This window comes from Seriola aureovittata, chromosome 17 (assembly GCF_021018895.1).
Source record: "Seriola aureovittata isolate HTS-2021-v1 ecotype China chromosome 17, ASM2101889v1, whole genome shotgun sequence".
In the NCBI taxonomy this organism is placed as follows: domain Eukaryota; kingdom Metazoa; phylum Chordata; class Actinopteri; order Carangiformes; family Carangidae; genus Seriola; species Seriola aureovittata.
In genome coordinates, this window is record NC_079380.1 from 13,709,345 (window position 1) to 13,726,121 (window position 16,777).

Consider the following 16,777-nt stretch of genomic DNA (forward strand, 5'->3'; position numbering starts at 1 on the left):
TGAATAGTAAACTATCTGCTGAACGTGATTGCTCATGTATGTATGCGTTTTCACGTGTGCTGTATGGACGGAGATCGTTTTCGTTTTAAAATGAAAACATAGTAGTGTGGATGTAACCAAAGGGAAAACCTGCACCCTTCTATTGTGAAATTGTGTTCTTTCTTAAATTTACTTGTTGGAAAAAAAAAAAAGAAAAAAGAAATCTGTGTGTAGAACTTAAATTTACAAAACAAAGATAATGCAGATTATTTTTTTCATTGATTTCAGATAGCACATGGTTAGTGGTATTTACCTTTCCCACATTTCATCCAGGTGTGATTGCTTATGCTGGGTACCCCTGATGTTCAGATCTGAATTTCACATCTTGAACCCCCAAAAACAGATGTACTGGAAATAATGTTTTTGAAATTACACAACTTGAAATTGACAAAAAAAAACATCAGACCATTTAGAAAGATGGTTTTCGATGTAAAATATTTCTGCGCCAAATAAAATTCATAGAATTGATAATGAAATGATAGAATTTCCAAATTCAGTTGCTAAGATTTAAATCAATACAGCAATTCCTCCCTTCAGTGATACATTGCAAAGTAGTACAATGTACCTGAATGGGTTTGACTTTCTGAGTCAAGTTTATTATTAGTAAAGCCTTTCCATTATTGGTTGTCTAACAGATAGCAAAGACATGTCTGTTTGCTCACATCCAACCCAGTGCACACGGAGCTGTCGCTCACAGCCACAGATTAGCGACTAGTCTTTGATGTTCATGTTAATGTGTGTCAGTTTTTACGGTTCTCTGGTCTCATGTCGGTATGTGTTTAGCCCTGTGGCCAAAGGCAAGTGTCAGGCTTGTTTTCATTTGTAAGGCTGAGTGGGCGTGTCAGCGCTAGGGGTGAGAAACGGGCAGCCATTCTCCAATGCCAGTGCTCACCTACCTACCTCCTCCTCCTGTCTAGCCCGTGTGTATGATCACTAACCGCAGGCTGAGTATTGTTCAGCTACTTAAGCATTAGCACATGTAAAATAATGGTCAACTGTTAAAATTTTCAGTTTCAAAATTTTGCCTTTCACCAGCATGGCAAAGCATTGGCACAAGATACTCTGGATCTGCTGGCTAATGTCTCAGCTGAGGTGGAACTGATTGAGATGACGAGAAGGGTGGGCGGTCCTGGACGCCAGTCAGCCAACCCAAACAGTCCTGCCCCATATCCCTCTGCACGTCTACCCCGTCCCTCCTACTTCATATCTCACATATCCACAGCATACTAATATTGTCTGGAACAAGGCTATGAGCCGTTGCATTCATTTACATTTTTGTGTGTGTCTACAAAATCTGAATAAAACGCTTTCTCGCTTTCTGAGATTGTGTTGTGAATTGCCCAAATTTGTTTTTTGTGATTTTCTCTGAATGGCTGTGGTTTTCATAAACACAGTGCAGCAAATGACTGCAGCCCCAGCTTTACAAGAGTAGTGTGCTGCTAATTTTGCACATCTTGAAGTCATCACAACTTTTCTTATAAAGCACCACTAAAGGTTTAACAAATGTTCTGCCAATCAAATGTGTGCAAAAAACTAGCCCATGATTCCTCAGTTTTCTTCAGTTCCCTCTGCTAAATTTATCAGAATGATTTAAGAAAAAAAAGAAAAAAAAAAGGAAGGTATTTGTTCCTAATTCTAAGGTGCCCCATCTATACTTTTTAACTCAATTAATTCAACCTACATGGGAAGTGCTGAACAGTGAGGCCACATCTACACTAAGACAGATCATTTTGAGAGCTGAGATTGTGCGCATCAAATAAGCTTGAAACTGAAAATAGAAAATGGAATTTAGATTGAGGACTTACAAAGGTCCTCAATCCACACTCACAGGCCAAAACAATGGAAAAACAGCAAAATGTTTTGTTTCTCCACATTCTTTGGTTGGCATGCAATGAGACTTTACAGCCATCATCTAGTAAAGAGTGGGAAGACACAGTTTTGTTACAGCACCTAGTCTCAGATGGTTAACACTCCGCTGAAGGTCGTGTATTTTTTGTATAGCTGGATGTATAATGTAGTTGTTGTCACCAACCTATGTTTCTATTGTTAAAAAAGTTATAAAATTTGATTGTGGCAAATTGGTTTGTAGCCACATTGGTTTGTATTTTAAGTCCGATTTTCACATATGAAAAAGGCAAGTTTAGGGGTGGAGGTTGTATCTCAACCTATTAAAGCCTTCCAGTGGTGAGAGTTGTGTATATTGAGAAAATATAAACCAAAATCTTTTTTTCTTGTCTTAATAAACAAATCAAAAAAGTCTGGATGCATTTTAAGCAGTCTAAAGACACGCCAGAAAACTCTGGAAGTAAGTAAGCAAGTAGTCATCATTATTCTATCTGACAATATGCAGATATATAATAATGTTAATTTATTTGTCTTTTATAAAGGTCCTAAATTTGTTGTGGCCATTGTCCAGCTTTGTAGTGTTTGGCCCAAGAGTTTTTTTGGTTCGAGACTTTGACAGACAGACACGTGAGGAGAACACTGGTAATAATAACATGAAATATAAATATAAATACCTGTATGAATACCTTTTTGTGTGTATTTTCATTGTGTTACTTTGTCCATATTTTTAGTCTGGTTCTTTATAAATTTAATGTCCCTTTAGCACTTCTATGATTGGTTAGCAACGTTGCTCCCTCTTTGCTGAAAGAGAGGGGGAGCATCTTATTCTTTCCATGTACATACCATCTCTCTCTGGCTCTGCTATGGCAGCAACAGCCAGCTGCATAGCCTCGTATTATCTCCTTGAAGAGTCTAATTGTCGATTTTCACATGGCTGCTGAAAAGCTTTGGTGAATTACGCCTAGCGGCAGCAAACTCCTCTTCAGGTGAGAATAGGGCGACTCCAGTGTTGGGATTCTCTGGTTAGTAGATGCTTCTGTTGTCCCTGCTTGGCATATGTTCGCTGCTGGGTATGCCCATCACTTCTTTGTTGTATAATGAGCGACTTCAAATCATATTCTCAGCCTTTTGTAAAGAATCACCATGCTGAAGGCACTTTGTCTCCCTCAGCTAGGTTTTTGGCTCTAGTGTATCCTCTCCCTCTGAAATTTGTGAGTGCTCAATCTTGTTGCCGAATTGGCCTCAGGCAAGGCACAGGTGCTTGCCCTCAACTATACACCATCCATGTCTCTTGCTGTGCTCTGAGACTTGTTACTTTAACCTTAAGCACTAACAGCTCAAGCATTACATGGACAGCCCATGGCTGTAATATTAAAGCTCATAATAATTGCCACCATATTTCATTGAGAAAGAGGGTTGGATTTCTCTCCTTACAAACCCAGTGGCTTCAGACACTGAGCTAGGCCTGTGTGGGGTTGCGGCTGTGGTGCTGGTAAAATCTTTATTGGCTGACACAGAGGCAAGCTTGCACCTGCACGTGAAGAACCTTGGCACAGACGCGTGATTTGAACTATGACCTTCATTACTGTCCTATTATTGTGCATAGCTTTCATGTTTACTTTTTTCTGCACAACCACAAGAGTGTTTTAAGATACAGGGAATTTTTTTCTATCATTATCACTACCAATAAATGAAATTATCTTTTTAAGCTGATACCAATAATGATCTGATAATGATTCATCCTCTTTCGAAACCCATAACATGAATAAACATTTTTGATAAACAAATTTAAGGGAACTTAAACAGTTTTGCCCCAGAATTGTGGTGGGCAGGACATTTAATGTTTTCTTTTCTTTAGTTCCTTTTTATTTATTGGCAGGCATGTATGCAGATGCAATATAACAGCAATTCGCTAATAGTGTCCAATTTATCTGCCTGGTTGCTCAGGCTCTACCATGTACTGTGTTGGGAAAATGAAAACATATGCTTACTTAGCTCTACTTTTATATGGTGAACAAGATCAGCAGGTCAGATCTTGCTCTTTAAGACACCATCACAAAAACATCAATTTTGTGGTTGACAGATAGGTTTGACACATCACTAAACTGATGTAAACAATATGTACATTTGGAAATTTGGGATGCTTTCACACCTAATCTGTTTGGTTCAGTTCAAACAGACCTTGGTGCCTTTGCCTGTACAGTGTGGTTAATTTGTGTTGTGTGAGCAAGGCAGGCTAACCACGGAATTTGGTCATATAAGAAATGTGATTTTTAGCATTATTTTAGAAGCTGAACTACAACTAAATCCTTCAATTGATCATGGGACCTGTCAAGTTAACGATCTGTAAAAATGATCTATATAATTATGCATGATTGGTAACCATGGTAACAAATTTTAACTTGAATTTAACTGATGCCAAGAAGCAAATTGAATTTTGCAATAACTGGCAACTGAACTTTTACGTAAAGTCCAATCCTGACTCAGGTCTGTGTAATTATTATTATTTTGATAATCAATTAATTAATCTGGTTGGAATGATAGTTGAATAAACTTTTAAATCTCTATCTAAGACAAATGCCTTAGTATCTCAGTGCTTGTTGGTTAGCAGCTTGTTGTGTCAGTGATGATGGCTAATTCTTATTTCCCCTTCTCTCTTTTCTTTAGATCTTGTGTCTCTGTTTGACCTGGAAAATGACCTTCCAGATGAGCTCATTCCCAATGGAGACTTGGGAATGGGAATGTCCTCTAATGGTGGCCCAGGTGGAGGGGGTCCCGGTCTCAATTCCCTTGTTCCTGATGCTGCTGCCAAACACAAGCAGCTGTCTGAGCTCCTGCGACCAGGAAGTTCCTCCATCTTGGGAGGTGGCCTCAACTCTGCCAGCCCCCAACAGGGAGGAATGGTGGGAAGCCAGCTGGGCGCTGTGCTTGGTAAAAGTCCACTGGGGCAGGGCTCCCCCAATCATCAGTCTCCCCAGGCCCAGAAAGGAGGTGCTGCAGTTGCACAAGGCAATGGAAGCACAGGCATGGGCTTCAACCAGGCCATGTTGAACAGTGGGCAGGGTCACGGGGTCATGGGCCAGACAGGACAGGTGATGAATGGGGCTCTAGGACCGGCTGGTCGGGGGAGACCTGGGCCTGGCATGCAGTACCAGGGCCAAGGAATGCAGGGGGCACAAGTGGGTGCTGGACCTGGTGTTGGAGGCAGTGTGCTGGCAGAGACACTCACTCAAGGAGGGCCACAGTTGGGTGCACACAATGCGATGAATGCTCAGCAAGGTGGAAACATGAATAAGGTGAGGTCTTAAACTCTACTTAATTAGTGACACAAGTGAGCAGTTTTTAATGCAGCAAGTACAAGTACACGAAGGCACAAAGCATGACAGATCATAATCTGGTGAGCACATAGAATATTAACTAGTGTTCATCAGAAAACAGGTGCAGTTGTAAATATATCAAAAGTTGACATGTCAAGGTTTGTCAGGTTTATCCAATAGTCACTTGCATGTATGATATGTAGTCACAGCATCATGATGGCAGCAGTGATGAGTGCTACTCTCGACATCATTGAAAATGAAGGCATGCCCTCTGTGATTCCTTGAATGATTGAATAATAAAAAACCCTAATTGCCACACCACCAACATCTTTTGACTGTATTTACCCACAACAGTTTCCTTATTGTCATTGTTGCTTTATTTGCCAACACTTGGCAACACTACTGTTCTGTAGAAGGGCTTGCTTTTTTTATCTGTTTTACTTTCGACATCAAAACAAAAGCAAATGGTGAGTTAAGCAAACTTAACCAACCTCATTGTGCATTTTTTTAGGAAATGTGCAGTGCTTTACTAATGGACTGCCAATGTAAAAGGCTGTTGTTGTCAAGCGATATATGTTATGGATCCCTTTTTTTTTGACCAGCTGAGTGTATCCAATACATTATTTTTATCGCCTAGCCCTATTGCTGGCTTGTCGTCAGTTATCTCCCCCTTACCATGTATTGATCCGTTGTTCTTCCTGGGTCTGCTGGAGGAAGCAGACAATCAGTTGATAGGCTTGAATCTGCAATCAAGTGCATCAATGTCTGTGGGTCTAACTTGGCCCAACAGGACCAACATATTTATTACTGCATTCCTATGCGTCACTAATCCGAGAATCAGTACAAACAATATAAATGCAACAAGAGCTGCAGTTGTGTCATGATGCTACTACACAGTGAGATTATATCATTGATGTTTGTGAATGAAGAATGATTTCCATGATGTGCTGGTTTTATTACGACGTAAATGTCTTTTCACACACTTTGAAGTGCTCAGTGGAGAAAAATGTTTCCCCCCATCTCTGAGAGTCTCGGGTCTTTGTGGTTTGACAGGAAACCAGAGCTAAACCAGCGCGCTAGCTCTCACTGACATTATTTCAACAGACATTGCCACATGAAACAAGCCCCACCTTCCCTCCTTTCCCATAATGATATATACACCTTAATGGCTGACTATATTTTCTTACTTTATGGCACAAAATCTAATTGCTTGGTGTTGTGTCGATGAGTTATTTCATATTTTGTGCAATACTGAAACAAACGCCCTTACATCCCATTGAGAGGTCAGGTCAGTGTTTGAGAAGAGGAGATGGGGAGAGAGGAAGATACAGATTTGAACCTGGTTGTGCGTTGTATGTATGTGTAGCTTATGGTTGCAGGACCTTTACCATGCCTAGCTACCATCAGAGAAATGTGTTGCTGACATGTAGTAAGTGATGTGTTAGCCTTTCTGTTCAGAACAGAAGAAATATAACTGGCTTCACTGTCTCAGCCATATTATGAATAAAACTGAGCATTATTTCTATTATGCACATGGGAAATGTATCACTGAAATATTAATGTTTGGATGATATTTCTATCTCTGGTCAGATATGAATGTGTTCCACTCTGAGTTCAGTACTTTGACAAAGTTAAAATTAAAAACAGAAGCTGGAGAGGAATGCTCATAGTAAATTGCTCGATCTGTTGATGACTTGCAGGCCAAGACCTTGCATTACTAGTAGTGTTATTAATTTTTTCTTGTTCCGTGTTTTGTCTCTGTCCATATCAGCCAAGATAAGCACAGGGGATGTGCTAGGGATGGAATGGTCCATTTTTCCAAGTTTCCATTTGTAGCCTGAGGAAGAATCATGGCTTCACTGTTGAGATCACTTTCAAATGAAAAATCAAGTGGAAATTTTGTTATTATAGGTTTCGTTGTATTTTTTATAGTGGAAGTAATATTATTATAAGTATTAGAGTAAGTATTAGACTTGATAGTGGCCAACCTTTTGAACTAAAAATACAATACTGCCATGTGGCAGCAAATGGTCTGTCAATCCGTACCATTCTCGTCAGTGCGATGTCTCCGTAAGGCCTTGAGGGAATTTCATCAAATTTGGTACAAACATTCACTTGGACTCAAAGATGAACTGATTCGATTTTGGTGGTCAAAGGTTGTGCTGTTGGCCACAACTCAGGAATTCATACGCTAAGACAAATGTCTAACAGGATAAAATGATCAAGTGATGACATTTTATATCCTAACGGGCAAAGGTCAACTTCACTGTGACATCATAATCTTCTGTAAGAACACCTTTCTGGCCATTACTCAACACTGTAACTCAGGAACAGAGGGGGAGATTGTGACCATATTTACTCCAACTTGACTGGTTGGTGGAGGCATATAACCGCAAGGTGGTAATTCTAGTTCTCTCTCTCTCTCTCTCTCTCTCTCTCTCTCTCACTCACTCTCTCTGGCATATGCCATCTCTCTCTGGGCTCTCTGGATAATGGAGCTGTAAATCATGTTTAGAGGAGTTGGTTTGTGTGTTGTTTTTGAGCTGGGGTGGCAGGGTAAAGAGGGTGGAACCGAGGAGGAGAAAAGAGGACATGCCAAGAGGACGGGGATACACTAGAGGCTTCTTTTGCACGACAGTGCTGTCCTCTAGGCTGGTGACACAACTTGCGCACATCATCAAGTGGGAGAGCCTGTGTGTGAGAGTAGGATGAGTCTGTGTGAATGGGAGGCAGGCAGCAGGCAAGCATCTGTGTATTTCTGTGCAGCAGAGGGGGAGGGGCAGGCAGCAGTGCAGTGCTCTGCTCAGCTGTTGAGCAAGCTGGTCTTTCTTTCTGTGCGTCTCCTCCCGTTTCTCTCTCTCTCTGGGGCTGGGCTCGATCTGTCTGCCTCAACACTGCTGGCAGTGAGGGACCTACACGGAACAGAGCAGGCTGCTGCTTTGGCCACCGTGAAGAAAGGCAGGCAGACGCAGAAGACGCATGAAGACGGCTGTTAAGAGATAGGAATAAATTACTTTTGGAGGACCTGGCAGGAAAGCTAACCCTTCACTTTCTGACACAAATAATGAAATAAAAAAAAAAGATGCATTTCTTCTGATTTTATAACAACTTGTTCATTTGTTTTACTTTTAGTGATCGATTCAGTTTCAAGGGATGTTGGAGAGAGTAGTTTTATGCTTTTTTTGTTTTTGGCTGGACCCCAATAAACTGGAATGTCTGTCGCTGACTGACTGAGTGAAGTTACACCATTGGTCAGCCGACTGCCGTGTGACTGAGTGCTGAAGTTAAACCACATTTATAGGCAGTTGTTTACAGCGATGCCACAACATTTTCAGCAATGTCCTCGATTTCGCACATTGACCATACACTCAGTTTCAACGTAGTCTTGTTAATGTGGTTTTCTGAGGCATTCTGTACCCTCATTAAATAACGACAGTAGAGAGGTGTAAGGAAATGGAGGGATAGAAAGATGGGGAATTGACATGCAACAAAAGTACCCGAGTGGACACGATATTTCAGTTCTTGGTCGCTGCCTTGACTTCTACGGTTTCCCCAAAGTGTTTGACAGCAGTGCCTCAGCGTTTGCTTAAACTTGAGGCACCAGATCACACTGATGAAGTCACAATAGATGAAAACATTTGGGGAATAAAGCATACTGTAAGGGAGTAGAGTTCGTAGTTTCAACCATGTCTGCATTCTCAAAGTTAAAAGCTCTTCCGTACACTGACACACACGCTCTCAGTGCAGATGTAAAAAGATTGATCTGCTATGATGGTATGCTGCAAGATATACCTCTGACCACCCTCTGTCCTGTCTGCTCACTATAGATGGGGATGTCAGGGGCTCCATTTGGCCAGCAGTATGGTGGGGCTGGAGTGCAGCAGATGGGGGCAGCGGGGGTCAACGCCCAACAACTCCAGAACAAGACAGCTCTTTCAAACAACCTGCCCCAATTCCCTGCTGAACTGAAGGGAGCTGGGAGTGTGCCAAACATGGTGAGTGTCACTCATATCTTAAAAAATGGTGGAGATTTGTTCCAGCCTCTGTTTTTTAGTCAGGGGAAATTGTATTCTGTAGGTTCATCTAACAATATCGGCATGTTGCACGTAGCAGGGAAGGCAAGATAAAATATATAATAAAAGTATAAATGTGCACAGAGGCATTGGTATTGCTATACAATATATATTTATGGTGTGCATGTTCTTGTTTTGGTTGGACTTGGTTTATGCTTCATCTGATGCTTCACTTACCATGTAGTCTAAAACATGAGGACACAGTCTGCAGCCATTGAAGTATGAACACTAGATTCGCTCTTGGCCTTGCACTTCCATGGGGAGAGTTGCCAGAAAAGTCTTAAAGAAACATTGACATGCTGCCATAAAGGACTCTTTTTTTTCTATTTGTAGTGTTAATTGTTGGAAATAAAGCATGGTTAATACTTTTTCAATATAGGAATAGTTTAGTTTGTATTTTGCTTTGTCAGTGAGGTTTACTCTAGTTACTGTCTAGACTTGATGGTTTACACTTTACTGGCTGCATAGTGAAAACAGCAGCAGCAGCTGCACATCTATGTGCTCAGGCACACAATACCCAAAATGTAGTTATGCACATACTTTTTAAGGAAATAGACTTTAGGTTCCAGTAAAACAAGAGCGTGCTCAGTGTGCACAGCTGTATTGAAAAAAAGTATTGGGAAAAAAAGTGTAATTGTTTTGTCAGATGAGTATGAGACAGGCAACTGAAAACTGGCGGAAGCGCATGTGCGGTTGACTAAATCATGGATAATTTACATCCTGACAGATTTAAAAAATTGCCACTCAGGCTGGTCAGTTACCCCAAAAAGTATATACATCAACATTTAGCACTTCTTACCAACTTCATCCTGCTCATGTCGGTTAATTCAGTTACTACTTTCCCCAATGCACTGTCCCCTTAAAGAAATACTATCTTGTGTTCAGTCACGGGCCTCCCCCTCGTCCAACTAAAGTTAGTCCATATTCATTCAAATGGAAGCTGGTGACACAGGCCACACACTTTGTCAGCATACAGCTTGTTAAGATATTGCTGCAACCATTTATGTAGATTGCTTTCTTGCATTGAAGCAAAACTAAAAATGAAAATTGCATTAAGGGCAACATAATTGTTAAAAGCTGTCCACTCTGACATGTTAACTGTTGAATACAGAGTGAGATTCTTTCAAGGAACAAAGTAAAGAGATCTCAGTGCTATGCAAATCTGTTTGAGGAACAGGAAATTCATTTTATACAGTAGATTTCCTTGTATTCTTGTTCACTCGCATTCACTGTAGTTTCATTCACATTTTCTTTTAATTTTTTAGTTTTTACATCCCCTGTCTTGCCTCATCTTTCTTTTCTGATGCCATATTTTCTTTCTAGTTTCTACCTTTACCCTTTGTTGTACATCAAGTTATTGTGATTTGTAGTATTTATTAGTTTCTCTTTGGCTTTAACTTAAAAGCTAAAAGTCTAAAATGAGGAAAGTCCGATATTCTGATTTGTGCCTAATCTGTGTGTGTATTGGCACTCCTTTGCAGTCCCAGATGCAGCATCAAGTAGCGTCGGTGGGCATGGTCTCTGGGGCTGGAGGCGTGTCAGCAGGCCCAACGGCCGACCCCGAGAAGCGCAAACTCATTCAGCAGCAGCTGGTCCTGCTGCTCCATGCACATAAGTGCCAGCGGCGGGAGCAGGCCAATGGGGAGGTGAGGGCCTGCACTCTGCCCCACTGCCGCACCATGAAGAACGTCCTCAACCACATGACCCACTGCCAGGCTGGCAAGTCCTGCCAGGGTGAGTGAAAGTGATGTGTTTTCAGAGCACTGGGTCAAATCCAGTTTCTCACTGGCTGACTCCTGCTTGTGACCACAAGGTGTTAAATGTATATACTAATGTGCTAACTGTTGTCTGAGCTTTTTTGTGACTGTGATGTTGCTGGTTAATCTTTGATCCATTAGTGAAGAATTTAGATACAGATGGGATAGCTGCACTGTGCATGTCGTGAGAAACTGTTATCAGAGCCTGTAATACAGCGCCAGTTGCTTTACATATCAGAGGAACAACACAGTACAAGGTGCTGATGAGGTGTTGTAGGTTTGAGGTTACCCAAACTTCAATAAGCAGCTGTTGTCTTCAGCTCCTCACCAATATTGTCCATGGCAAAATTGTTTATCGATCTGTATGTGGCTGTGAATGATTGAGGGGATTTCATGAAATTTGCATCCCTATATAACCGTAAACAACCAAATTGCTTGGTTATTGACCAACAAGACTGACAGCTCAAGAGGAGTTATTATAATTAAATAGCATTGATTTAAAAACTATTTGACTATATTTAACCACTATTTAAAATAACAATTACATCCTGCACTGTGCTGTTTAATTACTGAAGTTGTTATGCACAATGTAAAGTGGTAAGCTCTCGTTGTCTCTGTTTTATTGCTTAAATTCAGCCACTCCACACCCTTGACTTGCTAAGCCCCAAATACTGCAGTGACTGACAACATCAGCAAACATAAATTTAATCTCTTTTAAACTCTCTGTCATGGTGGTTATACTTCATTATGTCATCTACCCTGATGGACAGCAGCTTCCATCTGACAGCTGTGGGTTGTAAGGCGCTCACCCAAGGTTTATGAACTTTGAACTCTGATATTTCTACTGTTTAAACTCTTTAAGTAAATGCAATGATGTGTTTATGCTTTTACAATGTGTAGATTAATTGTTTGCACATTGTACTCTCGCAGAGGGGGGTGTTCACTCTTCTGTATTGTTACTTGACATGGTGCCAGGTTTGATCACATTATCTAACCATTTCATAGCCTTTCTTTGGTGTGTCAGTATCCATTTTGCTCGTGTTCACTGTGGTGATGTATGAATTCAGTGTGTTTTCATAATTCTTACCTTGTACATCTCTCTGTCATTTCTCTCCAGTGGCTCACTGTGCATCGTCCAGACAGATCATCTCCCACTGGAAGAACTGTACGCGGCACGACTGTCCGGTCTGCCTGCCTTTGAAGAATGCGAGTGACAAGAGGAACCAGCAGCGTGAGTGACTCTAAAGCTCCTCTTCTCTTGTCTTCATTCATTCATTTTTGAATCCATGTAAAAATGCACACAGGATGCATTTAAAGTGAACACAGAACCATAGTATATAATTCCAGAAGGATGCTTCAATATCCTCATGGTCATATTGATAGAAAGTAACTTTGAAACCTTGTAAACTGTTCAACTAAGCAGTTGTCACTCAGCAGAGCGCCTCAAGTCAGTGTATGTGTAGTATGAAGTAGTGCCACCTGCAGGTTGTGTTTCCACACCACAGCTCTGTGCTGGCTCGCTGACTGCGAGAGCTTGCACAGGGAGAGGATTCCTCTAGAAAGGCTGGGCCTGTAATGTGACACCCAGGGGAGGGGCGCTGTGGCTCTGCTATCAGTGGGGGCAGGGTCTTGGGACTACATGCTCTCTGATTGGTTGAAATGCTCTATGACAGGTTTAAATCCCCCACAGAGGCAGCGTGCTTCCTGTCAGCAATCAACACAGCAGGGAGCACTGGCAGGGATTTTAGATGGAGGCTCAAGAAGATGTTTTTTTTTTTCTTTACACAGAAAACAGTTATTACAGCTATTTTTTTATAGCCAATTATTTTTCATGTTAAAATTTTTTTTTCTTAACCCTGATAAGATGGCAGTTTACTAATGGTAATTATTTGGGTTTAAAAATGTACATACATATATGTTTTGATATTAAGATAATGTGATTCCAGAAGCAGCAATTACTCCTTTGCTATTACAGGGTATTCATTAAATGCTTTGTTTTGTTTTCCAAGTCCCTTATTTATTTTGTCTTCCCCCTCCAGCCATGCTAAGTTCCCCTGGGGCTGGCCTGCAGAACGCCATCAGCACAGTTGGACCTGGCCAGCCTAGCGCTACAGCCATCAACAGTGCTGCCACGCACATTGACCCCAGCTCCATGCAGAGGGCCTATGCTGCCCTGGGCCTGCCGTATGGGAACCAGTCCCCTGCTCAGGTCCAGGGACAGGGCCAGGGTCCAGCTCAGCAAAACCCCCAGGGTCCCCAGCACCAGCAGCTGCGAAATATGAACCCACTAGGTAAGGAATAGATGGGACTTCAGTAACATTTTGGAGGCTTGCGTGTAAGTTGTAACAATACTACAAATCTGTTGCTAAGCCATTTTATTGTAAACCCTTGTAAATGATGTTTACAGGCACTAATCAGATGAACCAGATGGCAGGAGGTATGGGTGTCCCCTCTTCAGACCAGACTGGCATGCACTCCGACTCCTCTCTAGCCTCGACACTCAACAAGTGAGCACTCTCATCCTTAACACGTACACAGAACCAGACCTTTGCAGCCCTTTATTGTGAATGCCCTTCCCAAGAAATGTATGCTTCAACAGTCAGTGTCATCTTGTAAATAATGACATGATCTTAGGATGTAGGTGTCATTTAATTTATAGACTGTGAATTAGTTAAGATAATGAGTCACTCATTTCTTTTTGGCAGCAGTGCTTCAAATCAATCATCCATGAACTGATGTATGATGTATTACATTTTAAAATGTATGTGGAGGGGAATTTTTTATAACAATGCAAATTGCAAAGTATGTTCAGACTGTTATTTATGAAACCTTTTCTGGAATTATCAATAATGATTACTTTGAAAGTAATAGTTCCTTTCTCCGCTCTACAGTCAGCTGATGCCAGATGGGTCAGTAGCAGGAGGCCTGGGAAACCTGCCCACTGCCACCCCACTCTCTGCTTCGGGGGTAAGGAAGGCCTGGCATGAACACGTCACTCAGGACCTGCGCACCCACCTGGTGCACAAACTGTAAGTCCAACAATAAAGCCAATTTATTACAATTACTCAAATTCTATTCATATGCAAATAGAATAAAACATGGGGCACCAGGTTGTTTCTGAGTTTTGTTGTTTTTTTTCAACTCTTTCATCAGAGTACAAGCCATATTCCCCACCCCAGACCCCGCAGCACTGAAGGACCGGCGAATGGAGAACCTGGTGGCATACGCACGCAAGGTTGAGGGTGACATGTATGAGTCAGCTAACAGCAGGGTAACTAATATAATACACACTTCACACCATTATGAGTGAGACCTTTTTGTTCTCCCAGCAGAAAATTTAAATCAGATCCAGAGACTAAGAGACACAATCATTATTCTTTTAAAAATGTCTTGTTTGTCTTTTGTTCCCTCTCATCCTCTCACTAGGATGAGTATTACCACTTCCTGGCAGAAAAAATTTACAAGATCCAGAAGGAACTGGAGGAGAAGAGACGCTCACGGCTCCAGAAACAGCCTGGCATGGTGGGCACAGCTGGGCCTCAGCAGCCTGGTATTGGTCAGCCCAACGCCATGGGCCCAGGACAGGCTGTCCGACCTCCCAGTTAGTAACTTAACTTCTTTCACTCTGGTTGATACAAGTAATCATATATTATAACTAGAAGGATGCCTATTCAAATATATGTCTGTAACTGAGAGCACTGCGCTATCCTGTCGTCTCATAGATGGACCTGTGCCTATGCCCAACATGCCAAATCAGATAATGAACCGTATGCAGGTGCCCCAAGGTATGTGTTCACTCTTTGCTCTCTTAGCAGTGGTTTTCCTGGGAAAAGTAGTTCATATTTCCCCTTTCAGCTAATATTCCTAGATATACATTCTAAGTATACTTATGGTTTCGCTTTTAAATATTGTTTCCTGTGTGTTCCTGATCGTTTAACCCGTTAACAAATACATTTATTGAACTCTGATGTTAGCCCATGTCTAGCCCAGTAGGACATGGAATATTGAATTACAACAACTCCCAAGAATAATAAACAGGGATATAATTGTGTGTGTATCTATCCCCACAGGAATCAATCAATTTAACCCAATGGCAATGCAGAATGCGCAGATGTCTCAGGCACCCATGGGAGCACGTGCTCCCTCCCCCATGAACCATCCACAGCAGATGAACATGAGCTCCGTCCCACCGGTTCGACCTTTCTCCTGTGTTTGCCTATTTTCTTCTTTTTCCCCTCTCTGTCTTTCAATCTGTGATTTCTCAGAGCACAGTTTCTCTTTAACCTGCTCCTCTTGGAATATTTCAGTTTCTGTTACCATGTTTGTCCTGTACCCAGTTGTTCAGTTTCCCTTGCTCCACTTTTCTATCATTCTTTGCCTCTTTCCTTTTTGTTTTTTTTTTTCTCATCACTGTGAGATGCCCTACTGTCTTTGATTGATCGTTCATTTCTTACTCTGTTACCATTTTGACACTAAAGCAGCAATTATACACGGGCTGCCTGTGGTTGACATAGGTCCTGATCTGTTTACATCCAGCTGCCTAGCTGCCAAAAAGTAATCTTATATGGAACCATGTAAGAGGCTAGGGCCTGGCTTAAAGCCATTAAATGTTCCTCCTTGGTCTTGGTCTTTAGATCTGGTTTTGATTGAGCACGCTGTTTATTTGTAATTAATAACAGAAACCTTTATGCAGACTGTTGTAGTGGTAGTAAGCATGTTTGCAGCATTCCATTCACTTTGTTAATTTTACCTGGCAGGTTCTAGATTTGTCCGTTTCATCTCTTCTCTGTTTTTCAGATGGGCATGTCCCCGTCAAGGATGCCTCAGACTCAAGGAATGATGGGTGGTCATGCGAATAACATGGTTGCTCAGTCAGCCAACCAGGGCCAGTTCCTGCCACAGGGCCAGTTTCCTGCAGGTGGAGCAATGAATGTGAATGTAGGCTTGGGCCAGCCTATAACACAGGCTGCTGTCACACAGGTGAGAAGACTTAAGACTTAAATTTTGTATGTGCCTAGTGTGTTCAGTGCTCCTTGTATTGTCGGCAAGTGCCAGCATGTAGGCTACTGTATGAATGGTGTGCCTTGGTGTGCTAACTCTGCATCCCTCTTTATTCCAGCAGCCGCAGAACTCTAACCTCCCTTTGAATGCACTGGGCTCCCTTGGCCCCCAGCTGCCCTGTGGCCCTGTAACCCAGCCCAGCCTGGGTGCCACCCCTCCACCCAATGCCTCTGCCAACCTGCAGCCTCAGCAGCAGCAGCCGCCTCAGCAGCAGCTGCAGCAGCAGCAGCAGTTGCAGCAGCAACACCATGCTCCCCCACATGCCCAGGTGCCACCGCGGCCCTCCACCCCTGCTTCCACGGGTGGGCCCTCCTCCACCCCAACCCACATACCTAGTAACCTCCCTGGTCCCCCCTCAGCCATGGGCACACCCCCTGACCCATCCCAGCCGCACACGCCCCTGCAGCCCCAACCTGAACCCCCCAGCCAGATGCAGCAGCCCAACTCAGTGCAGCCACAGCACCCCAGTACACCGGTGAGCAACTGCAGCACTTGTGTCGCTTACGTCTCTGCCACCTTCTGTTGAATCCAACGTGTCTTTTGAACAAACATTTATCTTTTTTTCAGTTATGTTAAAGGGAAATTTGTCTATATTTTGTTCAGAGAGGATCACCGACAGTTCATTCTTAGTGATCCCCAGTATTAAAGTCAGTACGACTTTATTTATAAATGATCAATATTGTGA

At 42.3% G+C, this 16,777-nt stretch overlaps 1 protein-coding gene across 6 annotated transcripts in view; it reads left to right on the forward strand.

Annotated features, from left to right (window-relative positions):
• crebbpb (CREB binding protein b) overlaps positions 1-16,777 on the forward strand; it is a 32,860-nt gene that overhangs the window by 4,912 nt on the left and 11,171 nt on the right. For 4 of the 6 annotated variants that reach the window (XM_056401321.1, XM_056401324.1, XM_056401323.1 and 1 more), the window contains exons 2-14: positions 4,552-5,180; positions 9,029-9,196; positions 10,756-11,008; positions 12,149-12,262; positions 13,071-13,322; positions 13,439-13,538; positions 13,923-14,060; positions 14,185-14,302; positions 14,458-14,632; positions 14,754-14,816; positions 15,102-15,223; positions 15,829-16,011; positions 16,151-16,567. In XM_056401321.1, coding sequence (XP_056257296.1) covers positions 4,552-5,180; positions 9,029-9,196; positions 10,756-11,008; positions 12,149-12,262; positions 13,071-13,322; positions 13,439-13,538; positions 13,923-14,060; positions 14,185-14,302; positions 14,458-14,632; positions 14,754-14,816; positions 15,102-15,223; positions 15,829-16,011; positions 16,151-16,567 — 2,732 coding nt within the window. The remainder of the gene's footprint in view (positions 1-4,551; positions 5,181-9,028; positions 9,197-10,755; positions 11,009-12,148; positions 12,263-13,070; positions 13,323-13,438; positions 13,539-13,922; positions 14,061-14,184; positions 14,303-14,457; positions 14,633-14,753; positions 14,817-15,101; positions 15,224-15,828; positions 16,012-16,150; positions 16,568-16,777) is intronic. The other 2 variants (XM_056401322.1, XM_056401325.1) reach the window with 1 other exon arrangement.